Source organism: Ambystoma mexicanum, chromosome 3p (assembly GCF_040938575.1).
Source record: "Ambystoma mexicanum isolate Mex_15411 chromosome 3p, UKY_AmexF1_1, whole genome shotgun sequence".
In the NCBI taxonomy this organism is placed as follows: Eukaryota; Metazoa; Chordata; class Amphibia; order Caudata; family Ambystomatidae; genus Ambystoma; species Ambystoma mexicanum.
In genome coordinates this window covers 690497875-690524116 of record NC_090925.1, presented here as the reverse complement: position 1 = coordinate 690524116, position 26242 = coordinate 690497875, and the positions used below count along the sequence as shown (strand labels likewise).

At 47.4% G+C, this 26242-nt stretch overlaps 1 protein-coding gene across 2 annotated transcripts in view; it reads left to right on the top strand.

Annotated features, from left to right (window-relative positions):
- Positions 1-26242, top strand: part of UIMC1 (ubiquitin interaction motif containing 1) — an 814141-nt gene that overhangs the window by 663292 nt on the left and 124607 nt on the right. For both annotated transcript variants that reach the window (XM_069651488.1, XM_069651487.1), the window contains 2 exons: positions 6194-6272; positions 7803-7980. In XM_069651488.1, the coding sequence (XP_069507589.1) occupies positions 6194-6272; positions 7803-7980 (257 nt within the window). The remainder of the gene's footprint in view (positions 1-6193; positions 6273-7802; positions 7981-26242) is intronic.

Sequence of the window (26242 nt, the reverse complement as noted above, 5' to 3'; positions counted from 1 at the left end):
AAAGCCACGCCACCGACGACTGCGATGATTGCCAGTACCTGACGTCTAAGGCCTTATGGGAACGTAAGAAGAAATTAAAGGTAGGTAGGGTCTCTAAGCCGCATAAGTTGAAGTCCGCTGGGCTTTCGACCGATGACTCGAAGGGCGACTCTCCGCGTTGCAAAAGTCCAGGGGGTCTCGGTCTAGGAGTGGTTCCTGCCATTCCTCTGCCTCATCCCACCAAGTCTTCGTCGCGGGCCGAATGGGATGCATTCCGCCAGCAGATGATGGCGATTTTCGAATCGCAAGGCACAGTTCCAGCCGCGCCTTCGGAAGAAGCCGGCAGGGAACTGGCTCAGAACACTACTCGCACGCCTTCGGGCTCGGGCGGTCGGTGCGATCATCGGGAGCCGTCGAGGTCCAGCTCGGACAAGGGAGATCGCCATAGCCATGCTAGATCCAGGTCCCGGTCCTCGACTCCATCGAGACCGTCGGTACCTGTGAAGCCTTCGAGGAAGGCGTCGACGCCATTGGCAGCGTGTCCATCGAGGGATGTTCTTGGGGCTCTGCCCTCGAAGAAGTTGTTGATGCCGTTGGTTCCTCGGTGGACGTCGACGCCGATTCCCTCGGCACCTTCGACACCGTTTGTGGAGGATTTGCAGGAGGTGCCCCGGAGGGCTGTGGAAACTCAGAGGAAGGCTCTCATCTGGAAGGCTCTCTTATCTGGTAATGTTCTTTTGATGGGATGTTCCGCCGACGTATTCCACATTGCAGCCTCCCAGCCTGGCCCTCTACAGAATTTCTTATGCGATTGCAGCTTACGTTTCCGCAAGTCTTTCTGCAGTCATACTGGCAGGAGATTGGTGCCACACGTTCTGGGAAAAAACTACAACTGAGGCTACGGGCGCCGTGCGTCCTATATATAACAACCAGTGACGTCGACCCTCAACGGAGGCCCACGAGGAACAACGTATTGACGTCATTGACGCAGGACGCCCTCTGCCAAAGATTTTCTGAAGCAGCACAGCTGTGGTAATTACCTGTCATCGATGTGGAATACGTCGGAGGAACATCCCATCGAAAGAACGTTACCAGATAAGGTAAGTAACTTGTTCTTCTGCCATGAAGATTGTCTTTGAACTTGGCCTTGCAGTGTATTCTTGTCTGTGGGAATATAAGGGAGTACGAGCACGCACTATCGTTATTCTGTAACTCCATGCTCAACTCTATTTCCATCCTTGACTCACGTGATGGGAGACGGATCTGTGTGATTTTCCGGCAGCTGCATAACCTGCGATGGAAATGTTTGCATGGGAAATGTACGCAATACAAAATGTTCATACATTTCCCATGTGGACATCCATTACAAAACAACCCCAAAACCATACAAACACACTGGCCACCTACACCCACAACACACCCACACCCCCAACATACCTCCACCACCCTACTTACCTTTCCTTCCGGCGCGCTGTGTCCCTGCGGTGCCGCTTCCCTTTCACTTCCGTGATCAGGAACCGGTGCTTCAGGGTCCTTTTTTTTTTTTCCTTCGGCAGCTGCAAGGGTTTCAACCGTAATCCCCGCTCACTATACTGTGTAGTATAGTGAGTGGGATGTTGCGGGGGACACAACCGCAGCCCCGTTTTTTTCTTCGGCCGGGTGTGCTGCAGGGGTGTCCCTCTCAACACCCCGCTCACTATACTATACAGTATGCTATACTGTATAGTGAGCAGGGGTTACAGGGGACACCCCCGCAGCTCACCCGACCAGAAAAAAAGGCTAGGGGCTGCTGGGGTGTCCCCCGCAACACCCCGCTCACTACACTATACAGTATGGTGAGCGGGGGACACAACCACAGCCCCCATTTTTTTTTCAGTCGGGTGAGCTGCGGGGGTGTGCCCCGTAACCCCTGCTCACTATACTGCATAGTATAGAGAGCAGGGTGTTGCGGGGGACACCCACGCAGACCCCTACAGACTTTTTTTTAAACATTTTTTTGACTGACCCCACCAAAAGACCTAAACACATACCACGAAAAGTTCAAACTTTTGGTAGTTCGAACTTTTCGTGGTATGTGTTTTAGGTCTTTTGGTGGGGTCGGAAATGTATATTCGGTAATTTTGACCAATTCCACGGGAGACCACGATTTGGTCCATTTTGCAGTATTTAATTGTCTTAAATAAATAAAACGTGACATTCATGGTGTTCTTCCTTTGGACCTTAACAAGGGATTATTCAGTGTCTCACGTTCACCGCCTTCAAGAATAAATAACCAGTCTTGGCTGCTTCAGCCTTGACACCAGGCCAGACAGCCAGACTCTTCCATGATCTCGGCTAATTCTTTGCTGCAACACAGCTTTCGGCTCTTCTCTCCATGGGTTCCAGCTTACTAACGTTATGACACTGATGTCCAGTTTCTATATAATGGCGGCTTCGCCTGCAGTGTATTCACTACTCATAGCCAGCATCTAAGATTACTTGATCTACTTGCATTACAGCATCTGTACAGTTATTGAATGGCTTGCATTTTCTGCAGTGCTCTTCGCACGTGCAATCTGTTTTTTGCATATGAAAGTTTACTTGATTCTTTACTTCGTCATCAATTTCTATAAGGTCCATACGTTTTCTTCTTCAGCCAGTCTTCTCTGTGCGTCATGCTTGTCTTTCGTGACATCATCAGTTCCTCTTTCACTCTTTTTCATATTCCTTTGGGGCGCTCCTGCATTAGATTGTCATCTCTTCTGGAATACATCTGATAGGGTTTTCCTAATGGAACCTTTTCTTGAATATTCACCATGGAATGGTCATAACTGCTGGTGTTAAACATGGCACAATTTCATGCTTCCAGCATAAAGGTGGTAGAGAGGCAGGACTCTGCTGGACTCTGCTGCTCCTCTACACTGGTTAACTGTTTCTCTTATATAAAAATAGCCTTTCGTTGCTCTTCTGAACTTTTACAGGAAAGAGCACTAAATGTTCTAATGAATAATAAACAAGAGATAACAAGGCATTGCAAAGGGACTACAAATCTCTGTCCTGGCTGTAGTTTCAGTCCGCTGACAATTTTGTTGGAAGGATTCCAAGTGCTGGATGACATCGTCCTTGCTGTTGCTTACACAAGCCAGATTCCGTCAACTGATATTTTTGTTCAGAAAGAGTTCTAGTGCTGGATGAAATTTGGCAGTTGTAAGCGTTAAACCGTGAACCCCAATTAGTATAAATATGACCGGCTTCAAGCCCCATGCAGCAGTTTGGGGCGGCGGAGCTGGCAAGAAGACAGAAGGCAGACGGCTGGAGAGAGAGTGCACTGAAGCCTTTTTTTTTTTACAGAAGGGAGGGGGTCAAGTAACTCCTTTTTTCCTTGCTGAAGATGAATCCACTAAACTGGAGTCTTGGCTGTTTTGGGGCATATTGAGTCCCTAGACTTTGAAGTCCTTTGAGCATAATTTTGATATTGATTGAGCTACATGAGGAACAATTTTGTTTTTCTTCCCCAAGACACATCGGCTCACCACCTAAGTATCAAGACCTGTTCTGGTTGGGCTACACACTGGAACCGTATATCCCAATGGACAATTAAAACGTTTTTTGATGCATTCTTCCTTATTTTTCATGCTTTTGATGGTGCTCCTGGCATTATTTCCGGTACTGGGTAAACTGATTCAATCCTATCCAGCTCTCAGCTCTCTGCCTTCTACAGTTAGTGAGTATGAAAGAACTTTTACCCTTTATTAATATCACATTGAGAAAGGTATTGAGGTATTTGGCATGTGCACCTATGATATTGCCTATCATGGTTTGGTGAGGCAGATGTTTCTATGAAGATTGCCTAGCATGATTTCTGAGCTTGCCTAACATGACCTGGTGAGGCAGGCAGTTCGTTTCCAAGGGGACTATGGTTTCTTAGAGAAGGTTGATCAGCATCTGTCTTGATTAGAAGTAGAGGCAATGACAATGATTTTAGCTTTTTCATAGACTTTTAGCATTTTTATTGTATTGTGCATATTGACTATAACAATTGCATTTTCTATTATATATTTTTCATTATTAAAATATTTATTTTTCACATGAGTGCACGACACATTCATTGAGTGTTCATTACTGAGCGATGCATTTGACCAGGAATATTAAGTGTGGAGCATCTGTGTATTGATGTGTTATATAGTGTGCATGTATTTTAATACACACCAAGGGTTAATGGATGGTGTGAGCAGTGGACTATCAGTACATATATAATGTGACATTGATAAACCTCTCTTGTGTTGGCAATTGAGAGCAGCCGCATACTGCAAGGGTTGTTGCCTGCTCTCTTTACTGTTGCACAGTTACAGGTAAATGCTTTTCCCAACACCTTACTTCTACCACAGCCCCAAATCACAAATGTCAGAGGGAGAAAAATCGACAGTCATTTAAGCGAAATTGACAATTTTTTTTTTTATCCCCCGGACATTTCTGGTATCCCGCACCCTCCCACCGCCTTACTTACCTTTTGGCGGCACATGTCGCTGTGTGCCGTGGACTGCCCCATTTCTCTGCGATGCCGGTTCCCTTCAGTTCATGGGAACTGGCGCCGTTTAGGTCGCAGTGGACTCCAATGCGATTTATAGTGAACAGGGGGTGGGGGATACCCCCGCAACCGCTGCTCCCCTTGTTCACTACAATGGCACCAAATGGGAGATGTATGCAACATTTTTGGCTGTTCTTAATTTTCGGACAGCGGAAATTCATATAAATATCCCGTTGGTTTTTTTGTATTCAGTATTTTATACAGATACCTCTTTTTTTCATCTGCATTTCCATTAAGGTTGCAACTGAGCAATCTTATACAGCTAGAATTACAACATCATTTTAATTGGATTGGCAGTAAAGTAAACATGGAGTATACCTGTCTTTTTTGCCTACCATATATTTACATGGTCTTTTTTTATGACTGATGCAGAAAATTACTCTGCACTAAGCACATGTTATGTTTTCTTTTACAGATGTACCTAAATGGTGGTGTATCCATCAGAAATATAGTTTTATACGCTGCTAATTGGTATCAATAATTTGAATGTAGTTATATTGCCTGTATACATTTTATGTGTAATATTGCCTGTGTTTTCACTTTATATTTACATGAGATTAAGTGTAATGCTGTCTAGGATGCTGGACATACTAACCCCACTATGAGAGTTCTATAATGTTTTATGATTTGTTATTATTTTAATAAATGAATACATATATGCAGAGGGTGTTTCATAATAATTCTGTTCAGAAATGTTTGCAATTGTTACCATAGTAATTTGGATGAAGACCAAATGTTATCTTAATATGCTTTTATATTGCACCAAATGACCTCTGTACTAGTTTGAGAAAACTATGCTTGTCCGTTTAGTGGTACAATGTACTCCCGCCAGGAGTATCCAGGCCCTATTCTCCTGGAGGAAGGAAAAAGAAAATAGGCTACAAATACAGGATGGGACGCAGCGTGGGAACAATGTTTGAGATAGCTTTGATGCATGCCATCCATTTAGGTGGACTTTAGTAATGCAAAAGAGAGGAGTTGGATACATCCGAAAATTGTGTTGTGCTTCCAAAGCAGATTTGGAGAATGGTAAGTTAGTACACAATGTAGTGTGGGGTGTATTGGGTGCTTCAGAGTGTGCTCAGGCAATCCTGGAAGTTTGGTGGTTTATTTGCCAGGCACCTCTATACGTTGTTCCCCAGGCCAAACTCTAGAATGTTAATTCTGCGACTGCTCAGCATGAGCCAAGTCAAGAATAGACTGCATAAAGGTGAGTGATGTTGGTAACATAAGGTAAGGCAATGAGAGTAGGCCACACCACTGTGGTAAAATTGAAACAGACTGGTGCTCTTAGTTGTTCCATTCTTCATTTTCCTTCAAAGCGAATGTTATAAAAAGCAATTTTTAGCCTTTGTATTTTCTCCAGACATCCCAAGCATAGCAAAGCAGGCCGTGTCTGGACTAATATAGCACCATCTGCACGCTGCACTTACACAAAGGGGGAACACTGACCTTGGGTGACAGGACGGTAACAACCCCAATTTTAGATGGTTTGGGTTATACCTGGCGTTATTTCTGCTCTGTTGATTACTCTGCTGACACTTCACCTAATCCTGCACATTACCCGCTTTAAACCACTCGTGCCCATCTGGGCAGAGCCTCTGAAGAGTGGCAATGTGTTTAACTGTACTCTTTGTTTTTCTGTAGTGGTCACTCGACGGCAAAGGGGTGTGAAAAGTACACCTCTGGATATGGGAGATCTTCTTTCCTCCATTGAGACTGGAAAGTAAGTATAAGATACCTGATGGTTTCACACCACAGGCAAGAAGCAGATTGTGCACGAAAGCTCTAGGATTTCCAAACAAAATAACAAGCAATTTGCAAACCACACAATGATTTCAGTGAGTGATTTGTGCAGAGTAACAGAACAAGGCAAGCAACACTGCATGTGCTAGTGGTCACATTGCAGGTAAAAATCGCATGCCTGGGTGGGATTACAGACCTTACATACAAAATGCCTCACATTGCGTAGGTTTCCCGGTGCAGTGAAGTAACATCTCACACTACAGGGTAGGGAGGCATGACGTTATGGAAAAGGCAAGCAGCACACCAAAAAAGGAAGCATCGTTGAAAAGGGTCACACAGCATATATACTACGTTTTTTATGACATCTCCCATTTATTTCTTCACTCCTTTTTAGTTTGGGCGATTAGGTGGTGCGTGCAACACCTACACGCCAACACTATCGCATTATAGTAGATGAAGGTTGAAATGGCATATGAGAAGGGACACACAGCTTGTAGGTGTGCTTTGGTTATTTGCCCACCCTTTGACTTCCCATGGCCATGCTAATCCCTATGGCCATTCCATCTAGTTCCTGCTCCTCCCCACCCAAAACACCTCCTCATGGGAACTCTGAGCTCGCTTTAATCGAGCTTTACCATCAAACCTTTCACTCGAAGAGCCTGCCAATGTTTTTTCAAAGCATTGTTCCGATAGGTAATGACTTATTTTGAGCTGTAAACCTGCTACTGGTGTAATACGATTGTCTTAACCAGGTTTGCCTTCAGCCACTCGATTTTATAAGCACTATGAGTGTCCTTCACTGAAATCCTGTTAAAAAAGTATTGGCAAAGCCAACAGTTTTGGCTTGTGTACAAGTCTTAGGCATTTGCCAGGCACTGCTATTAGATGCCCAGGTAATTGCACCATTTTGTACCTGCTACCATCCATGGCCAGTTAATACCCCTACAGCAGTGACTGGCAAGTGCCTTTCCCATGCCTACCAACAAGCCCAAACTGTTGGCTTTGCCAATGCTTGTTTGTAGTTATTTGAACACCTGACATTCATTCAGAACATATTCAGGACAATATCAACACATTCAATTCTCATGAGTAAAGAGGGCAGCTAAATTAGTTAAATAATACATTGTAGCTCTATGCTTACATAATGACATCCTCATATTTAATTCTTGTGTGGAGGGGTTCCTGCTTTGACTTTGTATTGTGTTGAATGTGTCAGGTTTTTAAATTCTGTGTTCTGCAAAGGTTCCTTGGAGCATTCTTGAAGGGAACATGGGTGTGGAGGCTTCGGATTATGGCAGTGGCCAGTTAAAGATGAGAAGTTTCCTAATCTGGAGGTTGAGCGTGGCCTAAAATCTGAGTGTCAGACATTGAATGAGGAGAGATTTGTTTTATTCCAGAGCCGCAATCCAGTCTAGTTTTGTTCCAGAATGTCGCACACACAATGCAAACCGTGCTTTTTATATTGGGGACAAGTATGATGTTCTTAACACTTGATACTCTTGCCCCATAGGAGGAAATCCTTGTTCGAGAGCACTCTCAGCCCGCAGTTCCCAAGCCTGGGCAAGTGTGAAAAGTGCTACGTGTGCAAGGAGCTAGTGCCAATGCGGCAGTACAAGGGGCACGTGGACCTCTGTCTGCAGACTGCCGATCTTGAAACTCAGGGGAGCCGCAGGTTACGCAACACCAAGGTGAGGGCTCCGAAGAGGAAAGGCTACTACTAGGGATAACTTGTAAGGCATTGTACAGGAGACTGGAAAGGAGAGGGCACATGCAGAACACATGGAATGGCTCTTTGATCTATGAACAAAACAGACACTTACTGCTAAAAGAAGGATACCTTATTTGTGTACACCTTGCCAAAGAAAGTTCACCTAGGCACATTTTCATGTAAAAAGTGCATACATAGGGTGGCTCAGTGCCAGTTATTTTCATAATGTGTGTTGCCAATGTACTATTCCATTTTTCCAGATCTATTTCAAGAATCCCATAGCCAATAGGCTTTTTTTTTTCTTTTTTTCTTTTTTTTGTCTTTTTTACAAACTCCCTGCTTCCCCAATTTGTACAGGTTGGATTTTCACAAATGTTGATTGATTTAAAAAAAAATGTTTTTACGTTTTAATCCGTTCCTTTACATGCTTAAACCAATGTAGGGAACAGGTGCTTGCAGGATTGCAAACATAAATGAGTGTGTCTTATGCGTACTCAAATTTGCATTTGACCATAACTATATTCAATATTCTAATGGTCTCTTATGACCTTATTTTCAATAAGTATTACATATATTTCAAAAGAAATCAAAACATTAAGTTCAATTCTGGGGATGCCTACAATGTTTATTTTTTCTCAAATTGAATTTTACTATGATTTACCCTTGCACTTTCGCGATCTGACTGACACCTGGCCTAGTAGGATCGTTGTCTGTCTCCCCTTGTTCCCCCCAACCCTGCCTCGCCGCGCCTTGAAATACTTGTGTATAGGCACGTTATAAATGCCATATCATATCATAAACAGCATCAAAATGTGTTACAATTTAAAGCACTTTACCCAGTCATACATGTCTACGCCCAAAATCAATCCAATGCACAACGAGGCCCACATTTCCCCACCTCCCTGGATCCATTACATGTATTCTTTTATTTCCCACTCAAACCTCCTAAGTCATTATGAGCAATTCAAGAGAGAAAAAGTTGCAACCGCATGTTGGTCGTTGGGTATATAACTGTTCCCTTCCTCTTTTTTTAAATCCCTGAGCTGCCATTACTTGTATGCTTCGAATGTGAACTTTGTATTAATATAGTATATCAGCTTACATTTTAAAGGGAGCAAGGAACAAAGAAAACTTATTATAGTGTAATATACAATTCGAAACCAGAAAATATATTTATTTCTCTCCCACAACTAATATTATTATTCTATTTTACTCTTATGTCCCGTCCCCTTTCCTCCATACTGTATGGGCGTCCCTCGCAAGGGACGGGAGACAGAACCCTTTTCACCAGAAAAATCTTCCTCTTTAAATTTAGAGGCGCTCAGGGGCGCGACCCTTGGAGCAAGCGCTCGCCTGACTTAGCCCACCAGCCCCACTCCCCAGACCCCTTTTCCGCGTCGACGGGAACAGGCCGAATTCACCAGCACTCCTGGGTTTGGCCTTGGCCATGTAATTCCACGCGCAGATACTTCTGTCTTTTTTTGTCTTTTTATCATTCAGGTACTCGGTCCTCAGGTGCCACGCTCCTCTTTGGCGCATGTAGACTTGTACAGGGTTCAGCAGGTGTCCATCCTGCGACTAGCTCTTTCCAACTTCAGACTCCCATGCCCTCTGCCTACATTGCCCAGACCACGGCTGGCAAGCTTGTACCGCGTGTGCCATGCTTTCCTCGAGGTCTCTGAAGAACAGACTAGCCAGGTGGAGGGAGCTCTTCCAGAGATCGCATCCAGAGGACCTGAAGGACTTCGTCGATCCAGGCCCAAGGCAGGGCCACTCTTTTCCAGCACACCCTGCAGAAGAGACTCCTTTCCAAGGACTCACCTGCACTGGAGTAACCGCTCAGGTTCTCATACCAGCATGATTACTGAGGCTACGTCGGCTACTGGCCGGCAGGCCGAGTGGTCTCCGGATCCTTCTGTTGTCAGTGCTGAGGGTCCGCAAGGTTCTTTTACCAGGATTACTCCCGAGGGGCAACACCGTAGTACCGGCACATGTACCGAGGCTAGTCCAGCTCACGGTCGAGGGGTTTTTGGATCCTTCCAGTGTCAGTGCTGAGGGATCGCAAGGTTCTTTTACCAGGATTACTCCCAAGGGGCAACGCCCTAGTACCGGCACACGTACCAAGGCTAGTCCAGCTACTGGCCTCACGGCCTAGGGGTCTCCGGATCCTTCCGGAGTCAGTGCTGAGTGACCAACGCCCTATTACCGGCATCATGGCCGAGGGCAATACGCCTTCCATGTCACGGCCTGAGGTGCGGGATAGGCCTTATGTACCAACACCAAGTGTCTTAGATGGGGCTGGTTCCAGCAAGCCAGGCACCACAACCTCGGCAAGCAGCTCGACAAAATGGCTGCTGCGCTAGACAAGATGACCGCGCGTCTGATACCCCCTCTGCCAGAGCGGGTGGAGGAACTAATCACAAGGTGGGACTGGTGTCAACCAGGTACGTGACCTACAGTTTATCTATCAGGGGCACAGGGCAGGTTTCCCCTGCACCCCATGTAGAGTGTTCCCTGGCCCCAGCAGCCGTTAGCCACTCCGTCAATATCACCTTCCACCTCTACAGTTTCTGAAGACAGGTAAACAATCTTCGGAAGGTTCCTAGGGCTGTTGCAAACTCTCCAAATGGGGGCCATCCTCCAGGATGCCATCAGTGACATGCTCCCCCAGGTCACCCCACTGGCACCCATAGCCATTCCTACTACAGCTCCGGTTCCACAGGCCCCAGCGCAACAACCGCTGCCCCAGCCGATTCTGGCTTCGTCTCTGGTGCCACAGGCCCCAGCGCAACCACCGCTGCCCCAGCCGATTCCAGCTTCCCTGCCTCCCACAGTACAGGCAGTTCTACACCAGCCTCTGCAGCAGCCACCGGCTCTGGTTTCTACACCGCACCTCATGGCACGCAGCACTCTTCCACCAGTTCCGGACCCTCTGAGCACTCTGGTGGACATTGACGAGGAGGAGGACCCCATCACGCCATCTTCAGCCAGGTCCTTCCATGAACGCCTTGCAGGTTTGGCAGAATATTTGGGCCTTCCTTAGCCGAGGTAGAGCAGCTCGAGGAGGGGTTCTTGGCAGAAGTCCTCACCGTAAGACCCCCTACCAAAATGGGGATCCCGATGCAGAAAGACATAGTTGACAAGTATAGGTAGATGGAGGGGGATACACTCTTGCTTTCGGCGCATCCTCAACCTCAGTCTTCCGTGATCACTGCAGCGCCACTCTATTCTAAGCCTCAGTCGTCCTCGGCCACCTCGTCCTTGACGCTGCTAAGCAAGGAGAAGATCTTGGAGGCGTACGGAAAAAAGCTGTACTCCAACGCCTCCTTGCACCTGCGTCAAGCCAACGCGGATGCCATGCTGGCAGCTGTTAACCAAAGGCTCTGGTGGGAAATTGCGGACTTCCTCCCACAACTTCCGGCACAGAGCCAAGAGTGCTTCAAGGCTGGCCTAGGAGAAGCCAAGCTATAGTAGAGCAGGACATCATGGAGTCCACCGTGGCCCTCATCGATACCTCTGGCTGGGCCATCTGTATTGCCACGGACATGAGAAGGACGGCCTGGCTCCTGGCTACTAAGTTAATCCCGATGTCCAGGAATACATATTGGACCTTCCATTGGAGGGTAGTGACCTCTTCCACTCCACCACGGATGAGGAGTTAGATAAAAATAAAAGCTCGCAAACCACAAGGTCTTTATCTATTCTTACAAAGGCCATGGCCAAGACCTACACCCAGTCGCAGCAACGCTTTGACAAGGGGTGGGCGTTTGGCGGGTTCCGGGGCTTCCAAGAACAGAGGTCCAGGCAACCTGACCATTCTCCAGGTCAGCATCGGAGGAAACAACAAAAGGTGGGGGGGAAAGGGGTCTTTCCAATCCCCCTACTCCGCAACAGCCTCAGAGGGAAAGAAGGCAGGACACGCCCCTTCGGGTCCACGTGTCTGTGGTGGGGGGCAGGCTTGCCTTTCGCATGCAATTTTGGCACCAGAATTTTTCGGGACTCTGGATCCTCTCCGTAGTCTCCATTGGGTACCGCTTAGCGATACCTTCATCTCCTCCCTCCTCCCTCCCCCCCCATCTCTCCCACAGATTGGGACAACAACTCTGCTGGCGGAAATCCGGTCGCTCGTCGAGAGCCAGGCAGTGGAAAAATTCCAGCCTCCCAGCAAGGATTGGGCTTCTATTCCAGGATTTTCGTCATACAGAAGAAGAACCAGGCAGGCCTGAGAATTGTGTTGGACCTTTCAACCCTCAATCTCTCGCTCCCTCTGCAAAAATGCAAGATGGTTAAGCCAGCTCTTATTGCGGAAACACTGAACAGGGGAGACTGGAGGTGCTCCCTGGACCGGAAGGACGCTTATCTACACGTCCCTATTTGGCAGCCTCATTGTTCCTTACTACACTTCAGGATCATGGGCTGCCATTTCCAATACAAGGCGCTACCCTTTGGCCTCAACTCGGCGCCCAGGGTATTTACCAAGTTAATGAATGCAGTGGCAGCGCTCCTCAGGGCCCAGAGCCACCACGTCTACCCATACTTGGACGGCTGGCTCGTTGGGCCACCTCTCCGGAAGCGATTCACAATACCGCCTCCACACTGATGAACACCACGCCCTGGGTTTCACTATCAATCTCAAGAAGACTCAGCTGCAGCCCACGCATAGCCTGACCTTCTTGGGCCTCATTTGGGACACAATCTCCGTGAGTCTTTCCCTCGGAGGGCAAGATTGCGGCCATCAAGAGAGCCACAGCTCACTGCCTCTCCAAGCAAGTGACCTCGGCCTGGGGGGTACCAACGTCTATCGGGGTCATATGGCAGCATTCCTGTTGGTCGTACCCCACACGAGGCTCAGGATGAGGAAATTACAGCTGCACTTCGCAGCCTAATGGGATCAGGAGAACGGCTCCCAAGCGGAGCCAGCCAACATTCCTCCCTTCTCCACTTAGACCTCCAGCAGTGGTCTGCGCACTGCAACCTGCGACAGGGCAAGCACTTCCGACAGCCGGCCCCTCAGGTAAAAGTCACAACAGACTCTTCCCTAGAAGGCTGGGGAGCCGCCTGGACAACCACAGCTCCATGGAGTCTGGACTTGGCAGGAGTCCCACATCAATCAGCTAGAAATTGAAGGCCAAATGGCTGTCTCTCAAGGCCTTTGTCCCGCTTATCGAGGGCAAGACAGTTCTTATCCAGACAGACAACCCCACCAGGCAACCTAGCAGTCAGCATGTGGGAATAGGCTCTGGAGAACATCTACCTCATAGCTGTCCACCTCCCGGGGGAATCCAACCTGGAAGCGGACATACTAGGCAGACTGAGGGCAGACAATTACGAGCTCCTGGCCCAGCAGGGGGGCAGGGTACTCCACCCTGCTCCTCACAAACTAGCCCTTGCAGCATGGTCCCTGAGCAGGTCACGCTGAAACACTTGAGCCTATCTCAGGCTAACCTAGAGGTCATACACGGCGCTAGAGGCAAGGCTACTAGGTGCCAATATAAGTGTAAATGGTCTAGATTCTGTCATTGGGCCGACTCTAGGAAGATCGACCCTCTTAAGTGAACCTTGTACGGCATGCTCTCCTTTTCTGCACACCTCGCCCCGGCGTACAGGTTGATAAATGCCGCACCTATCTGGCAGCCATAGTGGCTTACAGGAATTTGGAGGAGGGCTTCTTCGCCTCCTCCAACACCGTGGTCAAGCAACATCTGGCGGGCCTCCACAGGCTTCTCCCGCCTATAAAGAAACCACCCCCTGTGTGGTACCTTAATGTTGCGTTGGGCGTCTTGGCGCACAAACCTTTTGACGCAATGATGTCCATGGACATCAGGCTGGTCACCGTAAAGACAGCCCTGCTCGTGCAGCGAGATCCAGGCTCTGGTGGCTTCAGAGCCCTACACTACCTTTCACAAGGACAAAGTCGTCCTGCGAATGCACCCTGCGTTCCTACCCAAGGTGACCTCCTCCTTCCATCTCAACGAGGAAATTGTCTTACCCACTTTCTTCGCCGACCCCAAGGATGAGCCTCAGAGAGTCTTGCACCGTCTGGAGGTCAGACGCGTGCTGAAATATTACCTGGACAACACCAAGGCCGTCCGCAGGTCGGACGCCTTGTTTGTCACTCTTGGTGGGTCAAGGCCCTTTTTGCCAGGCCTCCAAGGCCTCCATAGGTGGCAGTCATGAAGGAGGCCTATGAGGGGCAGCACAAACCTGTGCCAGCTAACTTTCATGCCCATGCGGGAAGAGTAAAGGCCATGGGCATCGCGTTTGAGCGGCATGTGCCGTGGCAGGTCATCAGCAGGGCAGCTATGTTGGCCACCCTTTCAGCTTTCTGTAAGCACTACTATTTGGACGCCCCTCTAGGTCAGATGCAGCGTTTGGACAGGCAGTTCTAAGAAACCTGTTGTTTTAAGGAGGGTCTCCTCTCCACCCTAGGGCTACATTCAGTTGTAATCGCCCATAGAGTATATTATGTTTGTTACTTGGCATTTGTATAGCACCTTATGTATCATTTGTATGATCTCAAAGCGCTGGTAGGTTGAACGCCCTCGGGAACCGTAGTGCAACTCAGTAGAGAGAGAGAGAGAGAGAGAGAGAGAGAGAGAGAGAGTGTTGTACGGTGCGCGGGTGCACCGGATATGTGTGCAGCTGGTGTAGTTGTTGCATGATAGCTGCTTCCTAGCGATAGGTGTGGTGCCGAGGAAATCAGTTGCATGTGTTCAGTCTGGTGGGTGGACACCTAGACTGGATTCTGGCTGCGTTAGGCCTGAGGGATGCCTATGCGAACAGCTAGCCGGAATGTGCTCGGCTAGCTGTGTTTTATTAGGGTGATGAGGTGATCATGGAGTCGTGTTTCTATGTGAACAGCTAGGCCGAATTAACAGGTGTATAGCTGTATTCTGGTTGAACGATGGTGTGTAGTAGAGAGTAGGCGTAAAGGTGTGATATGGTGGTTATCAGTATAAGCGCCTGAGACCAGGCACGTGAGCAGGACAGTGAGGATGTGCACAGCGACATACAGATATATAGCGAAAGGATGGATACAGGTATGTATGGGATACAGTTATATATGGGGATACAGGTAGATAGCAAATATAGGGGATACAGATATATGGCAACATCATGGTGAACAGGTGTTTCCTCTGTCCGTAACATCCGCACCATCCTTAGCATCCATAACGTCCGCACCACCCGTAACATCCACAACATCCCACCACCCGTAACATCCAGAACATCCGCACCATCCGTAACATCCGCACCATCCATAACATCTGCACCAACGGTAGCGTCTGCACCTTCCGTAACATCCGCAACATCTGTAACAGCCGCACCATCCGTGACATCAGCACCATTCGTAGCCTACGCACCTTTCGTAGCATCGCACCATCCGTAACATCCACACCATCTGCACATTCCATATCATTCGCACCATCCGTAACGTCCGTAACATCTGCAGCATTCGCGCCATTCGTAGCATCCACACCATCCGGAACGTCCGTAACATCCGCACTATCTGCAACAGCCGCACCATCCGTAAGATCCGTATGGAGGAAAGGGGACGGGACGTAATAGTAATTAATAGTTGCTCACTGTAGTGACTAACATACTCTTAGTCCATAGTCCCCTTTCCCATAAACGTCCCACCATCCTCCTACCTAATAATACTGGCGTCATTAGGCAATGCTGAATATTGTAGATGTGTCAATGGGGACTGAGGAGCGGTGCCAGTGGGCGGAGTCAAGCAAGCGCATGCTCCCAGGGCCTCACCCCGCGCGCCACTAAATTTAAAGGCGAAGAAGATTTTTCTGGTGAAAAAGGTTCTGGCTCCCGTCCCTCACAAGGGACGCCCATACAGTATGGAGGAAAGGGGACTATGAACTAAGAGTATGTTAGTCACTACGGTGAGTAACTATTCATTTATTTCATTTTCTACCCCCACACACCCCTTTTTTCTTACGTTTACGTCCTTCCTCATCACCATCCCTAAGTGTATTGCCCCTTAATTGCTGGGATGCTATCTCATGAGCCTCAAACACTCTTTCTTCCTATTTTAGATACAGCCTTCTGTCGGTTTATCCTAGGATCATTCAGCAAAAACCAAAACCTGTATCCTAGTTGGGCATTTTAACTGTGTGCAATCCCCTGGCGCACATATCAGAAATTGGCCCCAGATTGTGCAGAATTTAACATCAACCCCTATTATGGTTTTAAAGATCGTCTCCATCGCCAGTATCATCCATCATTTAGCAAGCCGCATATCTATAGTGAGGTGTTCCCTTTTTCCCCACTATCAGAAAATGCACCATCTTGCCACTAGTATAAGTATGTAAAGCAGCTTCGATACATTGACCTCACAATCATCTACTATACTCCGCACCAACAACATAGAACTATTGGACATAGGAACCTGTGACGAATCGCAGGATTCAGTCACTTCTCCCCAAGGGGGGAGCCTTTCCTTGTGAGGCTAGGGAGGTGAGCCCGCTACGCAATAATCCCCCTAGGGTTTGCAGTAAGTGGGACCTCACAGGGAAAGATTCTCTCCCTCCCCAAAATCCCCTAGGGACAGGGACGCCTGTTCCGTAGTGGAAATCCCTAAAGCCCCTTTCTCTAACACCATGATAAGACCACCAAGTGAGACCACTGTGTGTTACGGTCATACAGAATTCAAGTTTCCTCTTGAAAAACAACTCGCCACGAATACTATGAAAACGAGGAATGGTGGAAGAGTAATAATGATTACTCCCAGTACTGTGACGAAGATGAGTGTGAACGGAGGATGCAGAAAATTCATCAGACCGAGATGAGAGACTATGACCCTCTGCTTGGGAGGATCCAGAAACCTGTAATAAAAACAGAGGAAGGACTCCTCTTAGCGTCAGACAGGAAAGAAGCCCAGGAGCTTCAAACCAGTCAAGTTGTGGCTGCACTGCAAGACTGTTCAAGCCTCTGTCGGGAGGAAGGAAGAAGGTGCTGCTGGCCAGAGGAAGAAGCGGGCAAGAACGGTGGTGTGATCCTGGAGGGGTGGACTAGTGGGTCTGACAACTTTGCCGAGACCATTGAAGCCTGGAAGCCGCAGAGCCATGTAAAGAAGCAAGAACGCTTCTGGAACAAGAGAGTAAGTCGTCTGGACGTCACGTGAAGTCCCGCTCCTGAGAATAGATCCAGCGATGCCAAACCCTGTGAAACAAGGTAACGGGATGCCCAGAGACGCGGGAGGGATCACGGAAACCGAGAGTGCTACCTTCATACTCGTCGCAGTACTTGACCCAAAGTTAACAGGAGTAACAAATACTCTGGGACTCGGCCTACTCATCCCAGTATACAGAATTAAGTTAAGAGTGAAAAATACTCTGGGAGTCAGCCTACTTGTCCCAGGGAGTGGCTGGAGAATAAGAAAGGCCAAATAGAAGACAGTTAGTGTGAAGCAGAGATATATGATACTCATTACTGACTTGAAGAAAGAAAGTAATATTAAGAGTAAGGAGAAAACGAAGAAGGATTCATTCACGAAGTTGGAAATGGGAAAAGTACTTTGAAAGGTACCGAAGAGAGTCTTTTGGCCAGCACTCCTAAAATACACAAAGCTAAAGAGGAAAGGCCTAACAGGAACGAGAGACTGGGGAAAGTCCCCTAAAGGAACTACATCAGTTTCTTAAAGATATTGGTGAACAACATCAGAGGATTGCATATTAAAAGCAAGAAAGGAAGTCTAGGCAAAGGGAATAATTCTCCTTGTTCGGAAGCAGAAGACGCGTATTCAGGAGAAGGGGAACATTATCCAGATTTTTGTTATTTGAGAGTGGAAGAAACATATCCAGGGGAAGAGAGTCATTCTCCTGGTATTTTTGCTGTTTGGAACTTTACGAAATCTATCCAGAAGAAGGGAGCCATTCTCCTGGACATTTGTTGTTTTCTTACAGTGGTAGGGATTGTGACAAATCCAGTGGAGTCCTCACAGATTCCCCGACAGTGATCTCCTCCCATGTGGCCAGGCGACGGCAGCTGCTACCTGATCCTCACCCTGGGGGCGGCTTTGAGGGAGGATCACATGAGAGGAGACAACTACTGGGGAGATGTCATGACTTCATTAGAAGAGACGTGGTATTTCCCCCTTTCCCATGAAGAAGAACCTCTAATACCCAACACCTTAATGACCTATTGTCAGCTTCTTGTTCCCCATTGTAGAAGTAGAGAAACCTCTTCTTCATATTTTTTCTGGTCAAACACCAACCTATGAGCTAAATACACAAAGCTCCAACAAAACATATTTTTCTTCTGAGGTACTTTATAGAGAATCACTGAGAAGAACTATTTAATCACCATGTTTCCAATGGCACCTAGGGACCTCAACTCCCAGAATCACCAAAGTACTGAGACATGGAGGATTTGTATTTGTCTTTATTTGGAATTATAAAGCGCTTTAAGCCAAAGGACGAAGGAGTTTGTACAAGGTAACGAGTTTGAAGCACAACATGCCGTCTATTTTTTTTTTCTCCAAATAACCTGTGTGCAGGACATTTAAACATGGCAAGCGCACTACTGAGTGTGGCAGTGCAGGAGAAGATGGCTCCTTTACAGAGGCTGACAAACGCGGAAATCACATACTGGTTTGGCAGAGCAGAGAAGGCCACCAAGTCAGAAGGACAAACTCTGTGCGAGAGATAGGAGTGTCATGGAGATGTTGGAAGCTGCCAGAGAGGTCCTGGGTGGTTGGCAGCTCAACGAGGCAGCGTTCTCCGTTCCGGAACCTGAAGGTAAGCAGGTGTGTGACCACGGAGCTGTGAAGGAAGCTGGAAGGACGTCCGCACACTCCATTGTGGAAAGCAGGTAAAAGCATCACACTTCAAAAGCGCAAACCGGACCGAAGATAATGGAGAAACCGGTGATACTACCCGACCGCGCCAACGACAGTTTGAATGTTATACCATTGTTAAAACTGCAAGAAGGTTGTTTGAAAACAGAAAAGGAAGAGTACAATCTCCATTTAGTTATATGGATGCTTGAAATGCAGATGCGTGGGGCAAAACATGCACAAACTTTACTGCAAACATATATACCAAGCCAAGAGCAATACATACAATATTGGTGATAAAAAGAAACTGTGAAACATATGAGAGGTCCTGGCAAGCAAAAGACACTAGGCAATTGAAATGCATGAAGTCCTGGCAAGGGAAAGAAACCAGGCAATTGAATTACATAAGAGGTCCTGGCAGGGGGAGTATACCAGGCAGTTTAGTTTGTAAAGCTTCCATAAATGAAAGGCAGTGTTTTCTAAACCAAGGAGACATTTCTGTTAAAGAAAGACTGTTGCAAAACTTGTTGCCTAAACAGGTACCTCCTGAATCAAGGAGAGACACCTAGGAACTGTTAGTAAAAGAGAAAATTGCCATCCGCCTTAAGAATCCCGATGAAGGGGTCCACTCTCTGGATCTAAAGGCTTTCACCTTGGAGAACATTTTCGTTGGAGCTGTTCTTATTTTCAGTTCTTTGTTTTTTTAAACCTTTATTTAATTCTGGCAGAACAGTGCAGCACAGATAGTGGGACCATGTCCGATAATACAGTCAAAGTACAAACATTAACATTTTGCAAGGTTTGATTCATAGTGCATACTACCTAACAGATTGTCCAGACAGCTCGTAGTGGGGTTATGGAACCTTGTATCATATATATTCAAGTTAGAGATTTGTTGGTTAGGAAGGAGTGGAAACCCATCCACGTGTCCCGAGGTCTAGACCTAGGAGGCAAAGTAGATATATACATGTCTTCACATTCTTGGGACCAGGTTACTGCAGCTAACCATTCCTTAGTGACTGGGGGGAGTTTGTCTTTCCAGGGCATGAGGATGGTTCTTTTGGCTATCATACAGACTGTGTTAGCAGATGTACGCAGGTCTTTACTGTGAATTGTTGGCAATATACCAAAGAGTGGGCCCATGGGGTCGTGTTCTAGTGAGGACCCTATTAATTCCACTATTGTTCCTATTACTCAGGACCAAAAATCCCCTAGGTTAGGGCACGCCCGGAACATGTGCAGGTGGTCTGCCAATTCGTGACTGCATCTAGAGCAACCAACGGACTGCGAATGTGTCATTTTAGCGAGTCTTGCCAGTGTGTATTAGAGCCTGTTCAAAATGTTGAACTATATGAATTTGAATCTGAAGTTAATGGAAACTTTCTTAGAATGGCTGCACATTCGGGTCCATTGCTCATCTGTTAGTTCACAGTCAAGTCCCCGTGCCCAGCCCAGTGTTTAATGCTTCGGTTGCAGGGGAATTCTGTACCACCTTATATAGTGTGGACAGGATATGTTTGCAGACCCCAGAGTTGGCTATGTAGGCTAGGCTGGCAGTTCCTGTAGGCTCATTCGGGTAGGATGACCGTCTAGAGGAGATGGCCGAACAAATTCTGTAATATTGCAGCTGGTTCTCACTTGTGTTGTCATGTCCTGATTTAAAGGTGGTAGGGGAAATACATTTCCCCTCAGGCAATATGTATGCAAGGTTCTTATAGCCTAGTTTTCCCCATTTTAACTGGATTGTCTTGTCCCAAGTCGTTTTGAGCTCAGGGAATTTCCAGAGGGGTAGCCACTGATGGTAAGGATTTTCAGTGCCTGTGAGGGAGAGTAACATTCTCCATGCTCGTAGTGTGGATATAATCAGGTCGAATGGGCTGCCCCACAATAGTGTTGATTTAATACAAATGTTTTAACGTCAGATTCCCCTGCGGCCAATGCCTCAAGTTTGATGTGTGGTGGAGGGGATGCTTTTGGGTACCAATATGTTGCGAACTGGGCCTGGGCTGCTATCCAGTAGTATTATAAATTCGGGGCTGATTCCCCCTTTCTCATATGGTTGTGTCATGTCTACCCACTTCTTCCGGACCGCATCAGAGGGCCAGAGGAATTGGGCGAGCTGTCCATGTAGCTGGGCAAAATATGCTTTCCCAGGCCAGATCAGAATGTTGGGGTATACGTACAACATCTTAGGAAGCAAAATAATTTTGGTCAGTGAAAGTTTGGCTTCAAGGGATAGAGGGAGAGTTCGCCATTAAACCCATTTGGTCTCTGCATATGTGCTCAATGTGGTGTAGTTGTCCCGCTGTAGCGAGTCATGAGATCTTGAAATCGTGACCCCTAGGTATATAATTCGGTCGGGTGCCCAGCGAAGAGAGAATGACTCCTGACAGTTAGGTGTGTTATCTGTGAGAGGAAATATCTCAGATTTGGAAGCACTGATTGTGAATCTTCAGAGCTCGCCAATCTGGGTGATGTTCTGTATGATCGGGGTAAGGTTACTTAAAGGGTCTTTTACGAAAAGCATTACATTCTGCATATAATGATACGATTTTGGGGTGGCCTGTCAGATGGAAATCCTGGTATCCATGGTTTACTCTAATGTATTCCGCCATTGGTTCTATGGCCAGAGCGAAGAGGATAGGGGAAAATGGACAGCCCTGTCAGGTTCCTCTTTCTAACTGGAATAGGGAAGATGTGTGCGAGTTAACCCAGACCTTGGCCAAAGGTTGTGTGTATAATGATTTCATATATTGTTGCATCTTGGGGCCTATTCCCATCGCTTCTAGTGCATGTAGTCCCAGGCAACCATACCAAAAGCCTTTTGGGCATCAATCGTCACTGCAACTGCTTGGGTGTCCGGGTCTAATCTGCTGATTAACTTCAACAGTCGTCTAATGTTAAGTGAAGTGGACCTTCCAGGTACGATTCCAGCCTAGTCGAAGTGTACCAGGTGAGGGATTAATGGGAGGAGTCTGTTAGCCAGTAACTTTGCATATATTTTGGTATCGTAATTTATGAGGTAGAGGGGCCTTTATGAGCCACATTCATTCTTATACTTATCTGGCTTCAGTAATACTGTAATCACTGCTTCTCTCAGGGATTCAGAGAGGATGTGGTGTTATAGGGACTCTTCCCATACTTGCAGGAGAACTGGTGACAGTGTAGGCACATACTCCTGTTAGAATTCAGCATTCAGATCGTCGGGGCCGGGTGCCTTACTTTCGGAAGCCCAGAGATGACATCTGCTATCTCCTGTATCATGATCCGCAATTTGAGTTTTTCCCTGGATTTAGGGTTCTCTAGGTCTCCTTTGGACAGGGGGTGGGCGGGGGCTGTATATAGTTTGTGGTAGAAATCCCTGAACACTGCAACCACCTCTGTGTCCACCCATCTGTTGTTCCCCTATGTGTCTAGTATGCAGTCTACCTGTTTGTGGCCGCGTTCAGATTGGACCACTCTCGCCAAGGTTCTACCAGGCCTATCTTCCTCTCTGTATCTCCTGCCGGCAGCTGGATAGGTGAAAAACCGTGTTTCTCTAGAGGCGTGGGCATAAAATCTATCTAGTTCAGCGTGGATTTGGGCCAATAGAGTGGGATCTGAGGTTCGGGAGTATTACTGTTGTAGGTTTTTAAGTTAGCTTTTAGATTGATCGAGGTCCCTCCTGATACATTTGACCACACCAGCTTCCCTTGATATTGACATACCCCGAGAGTACACCTTAAAGGATTGCCACCAAGCATCCTGGGAGGTGGCATCTGACGTGTTTGTCGCAAAAAAGGTGTTTATAATTTTTTATGTCGGCTCGGAACACTACATAACGCAACGCTTCAGATTTGAATACCCACGTGCGCCTCTTAGGAGCATCTCTATATTCTAGGTTTAACAGGACCGAGGAAAGGTTGGAGAGTGTGCAAGGCCTAATATCCACCTTGAGTAGTTTCCCAATTAGTGAGATAGAAATTAAGAAGAGGTCTATTCGGGAAGCCATATCGTGTACCGAGGAATAAAAAGTGAATTCTCTGGAGGTGGGGTAAATGGTCCACCATGTGTGTCGGAGGTCAATCGTTTGCATAACGGAGAGGAGCTGGTGGGCTGTGCGAGTCTGTGGGCGGGGGGCTTTGTTGGACTTGTCTAGTGTGCGATCCAGTATTAAGTTCATATCCCCATCCCAGATTTGGTGTATCCCCTAGTATCCTGCTAGGGTATCCTTTAAATTGACAAAGAATTCAGGGGAGTCTGTGTTCGGGCAAAATGTGTTTAGTAGTATGGTCTCTACCCCTTCAAGGAAGCAGTGTATTATTATATATCAACCTTCAGGGTCAATATGGGTCCGTTTCACGGCTAGTTTCAGGGATTTATGGATAATGATGGCGTCCCCTCTGGATTGGATGGAATAAGACATGGAGCATCTGTTTCCCCCCCACGTGGGGGGCAATGTTGCGACATGCGCTCTCCTTAGCATGCGTCTCTTGCAGAAATAGGATGTTAGCTTTCTGTGTTTGCACTTAGGAAATTATTTTGCGGGACTTGGTGAAGTTTCCCATCCCCCGGACGTTCCAGCTCAGTATTTTAACCTGTTGCAACATCTGTTAAGTGTGAGGTTGTATCTTGTTATATGTACCGTATTGTTATTTATGTGCTTGATGGGTGTATCCCATACTATACAGCATCCGTCCGCCAGTGCTTCAATACTTTGTGCCCAACATCTCCTCTGTATAATGCAACTGGCGCTCACAGTACTTCCTGTTACAGATGGAAATCCATTAACTTTCTGCCCTCCCACTGCCCCCCCCAACCCAGCAGTGTAACTCCCCCCCCCCCCCCCCTTTGCTTCCCTTACAAACGCCATTGAGCCAACTGGGGGCAGGGGGACCTTATTTCAACATGTCCAACACGCAACTGCTAGTGGAAGTACTGTTACCGTACAGCCTTGGCGGCTGGCCGGGGCGCATGCCCCATCTCTGAAACTAGTAACCAGGTGGATTGCCCTTGTAGAGTACAATCTGCACATATTCCAAGGAGTGTCATTGAAGCAGAACGTAACATGTGAAGTGAGGAGAGTCAGTCAGTCATCTTATTCCGCTGGGACTACTGCTGGATTAGTTTGTGGGATTTGTGCCTCGTTGAATTTGACAGCTTCATTCGGGACAGTAAAAAAGTATAGTTTGCCCGGAATTGTAATTTCAATCTTGCTGGGAATAGCATAGCATACTGACTCTTCCGTTCTCTGAGCATCTTTTTCACCCCTGTGAATTTGCGACGTTTCGCTTGTACTGCGATTGGGAATTTCTGGGAAGATGTGGATAGTCTGAGAGCCCATTCTTGGTTCTTTCTTTTTGCGGGCCGGATGGAGGATTGCATCTCTTTCTCAGTAATTTAGGATTTTTGCAATTATGGCCTTCGGAAAGTCTCCTGGTTTTGGTTTGGGTGAAAGTGCCCTATGGGCTCGCTCAACAGTGAAGAATGGGCACGGGGTCGGTTGGACCAGAAGATCTTTTAATAAGATTTTCGATGGCTAGCTCCATCTTGCCCGCAAGAGTGTTTTCCGGGACTCCCACGATACGAATATTGTTCATGCGGGAACAAGATTCAAGACTATCGCATTTGTTCATTGTTTGTTTCATTTCTTTGAGAGGATAGCCACTGTATCTTGAAGTGTGCAGATACTATCCTCATTGGTGCTTATTCCGCTCTCAGCTTCCGTAATGCAAGCTCCTTCGTGGGCCAGCTGGGTTTTGATCGATGCCATAGTAGCATTGATGTTGTCCAGTTTCACATCAACGGCGGCAAACCATTTTGCCATTGCCTCCATTATGCCTGACAGGTCGGGTGGGGGCAGGTGGGGGCCTTTAGAGACAGTAGTAGATGGACCTGGAAGAGGTCGTTCTTGCAAACTTGTACTGCTGCGCTGAGTCGTCCTCGCAGATGTATCCATTGTGCTGGTCCTCTTACCACTGCTAGAGCCCTTGGTCATAACTGTTGATAGTGGGAAGAGTTTCCCTCTTGCCGAGCATTGGAGTATGCAAAATGGTGGTCACAAACTGGCTGGAACCTTCTCTGATCAGCCTTAGCACAGCTCTGGCGCGTAGCAGCGTAACAGCTCTGGTGCTCGCTGCTGAGCCGTGTGTGTAGGTAATGTACGTTACTGGTGTTTACTCGCTTTGCTCACTATCACTTGGACACGTTATGCCCTTTTTCTCTTCAAGGCTGCACCTGACCAGCCACCTCAGGCCCGGTGGTAGGCTGGCGGGCAGCTCGTGCAGTAGCTCGTATCCCGGGGGTGTTCCTCACGGGAGCCTCTGGATCGGATTTCTGTGGTCGGGTTCCTGGTGCCAAGTGCCCATCCGCCAGCAGTAGGGGAGTCCATGTCACCCTTTGATACACTCAATTCCACAAAACAATGTAAAAATGATGTGGCTCAGAGAATGTTCCGGTTCCAACCTTATTGAGTCTTTCATCCCCCTGGCAACCCTATGCTTTCAACTCAAATGTTCCTCGATGTGGACAGCAAAAGTGTTCACAAAGCCTGCTCTCCAAATGTCCAGTCCTATTCTAACAAAGCAAAATGGGCAGCTTCTGCTGGGAAGGCTCTTACAGTGTGTTTACTCATAGTCTGGACTCCTCTTCAGTCTTCCTGCATTCATAGTGTCTTTCAACACCTCTCCCAAATGTGAGGCTTCTGGGTTTTCTTTTTATTGGGCTCTTCCTCAGCCTCTAGTTTACACTTGGTTTCCCGAAATACTCTTTGTGGATTTGAGATTCTGAGCATTCGCTCTAGAGCATAGCTCTCAACCATTTATGTTGCAAATGCGATTTTATTTTTGGCGGGTGAGAGACCCATTGAAACAAATTGGCGTGCAGGAGGCTTGGTGGGTGAGTCAGCTGTTTACAAGGCGGGTGACACCCGCCAAAAGCGTGTGAGTTGAGAGCTATGGGTCTCTCTCACAGATCTTTCCTTTCTCCAGCATTGGATCTTTCATGGATTCACATGCTTAGATTTCATGGATTCACATGCTTAGAATATTCCCTGTCGTCAGGCTGGGAATCCTCAGTAAGTTATATAGACATTTTCCATCGGAAAAATTCCGACACTTTTGTGTCCTATCTATGTCGTTTTGGGCCGCGAACGTCGGCGCCACTAGGACGTAGAGGTATATATATCCCCGCCCCCGCGGCTCCCTCAGATTCCAACCGTCTTCCAAAGTAGTGGGATTACCTCACATATCTGCTATTTGGGTAGGTTGTACTTTCTACTTCTGTGACTGTTTTTTATTCTCGAAAAAATGTCTGGAAAGGCATTGTCTCGTCCGTGTGCTACATGCGGTCTTAAGAAGGTGTACGAAGGGGATGGTCATATGGACTGCATTTACTGTCTTCATCCTCACCACACAGCGGACACATGTGAAATCTGTCAGGGCTTCTCCCAGAAGACCCTCAAAGACCGAAAAAG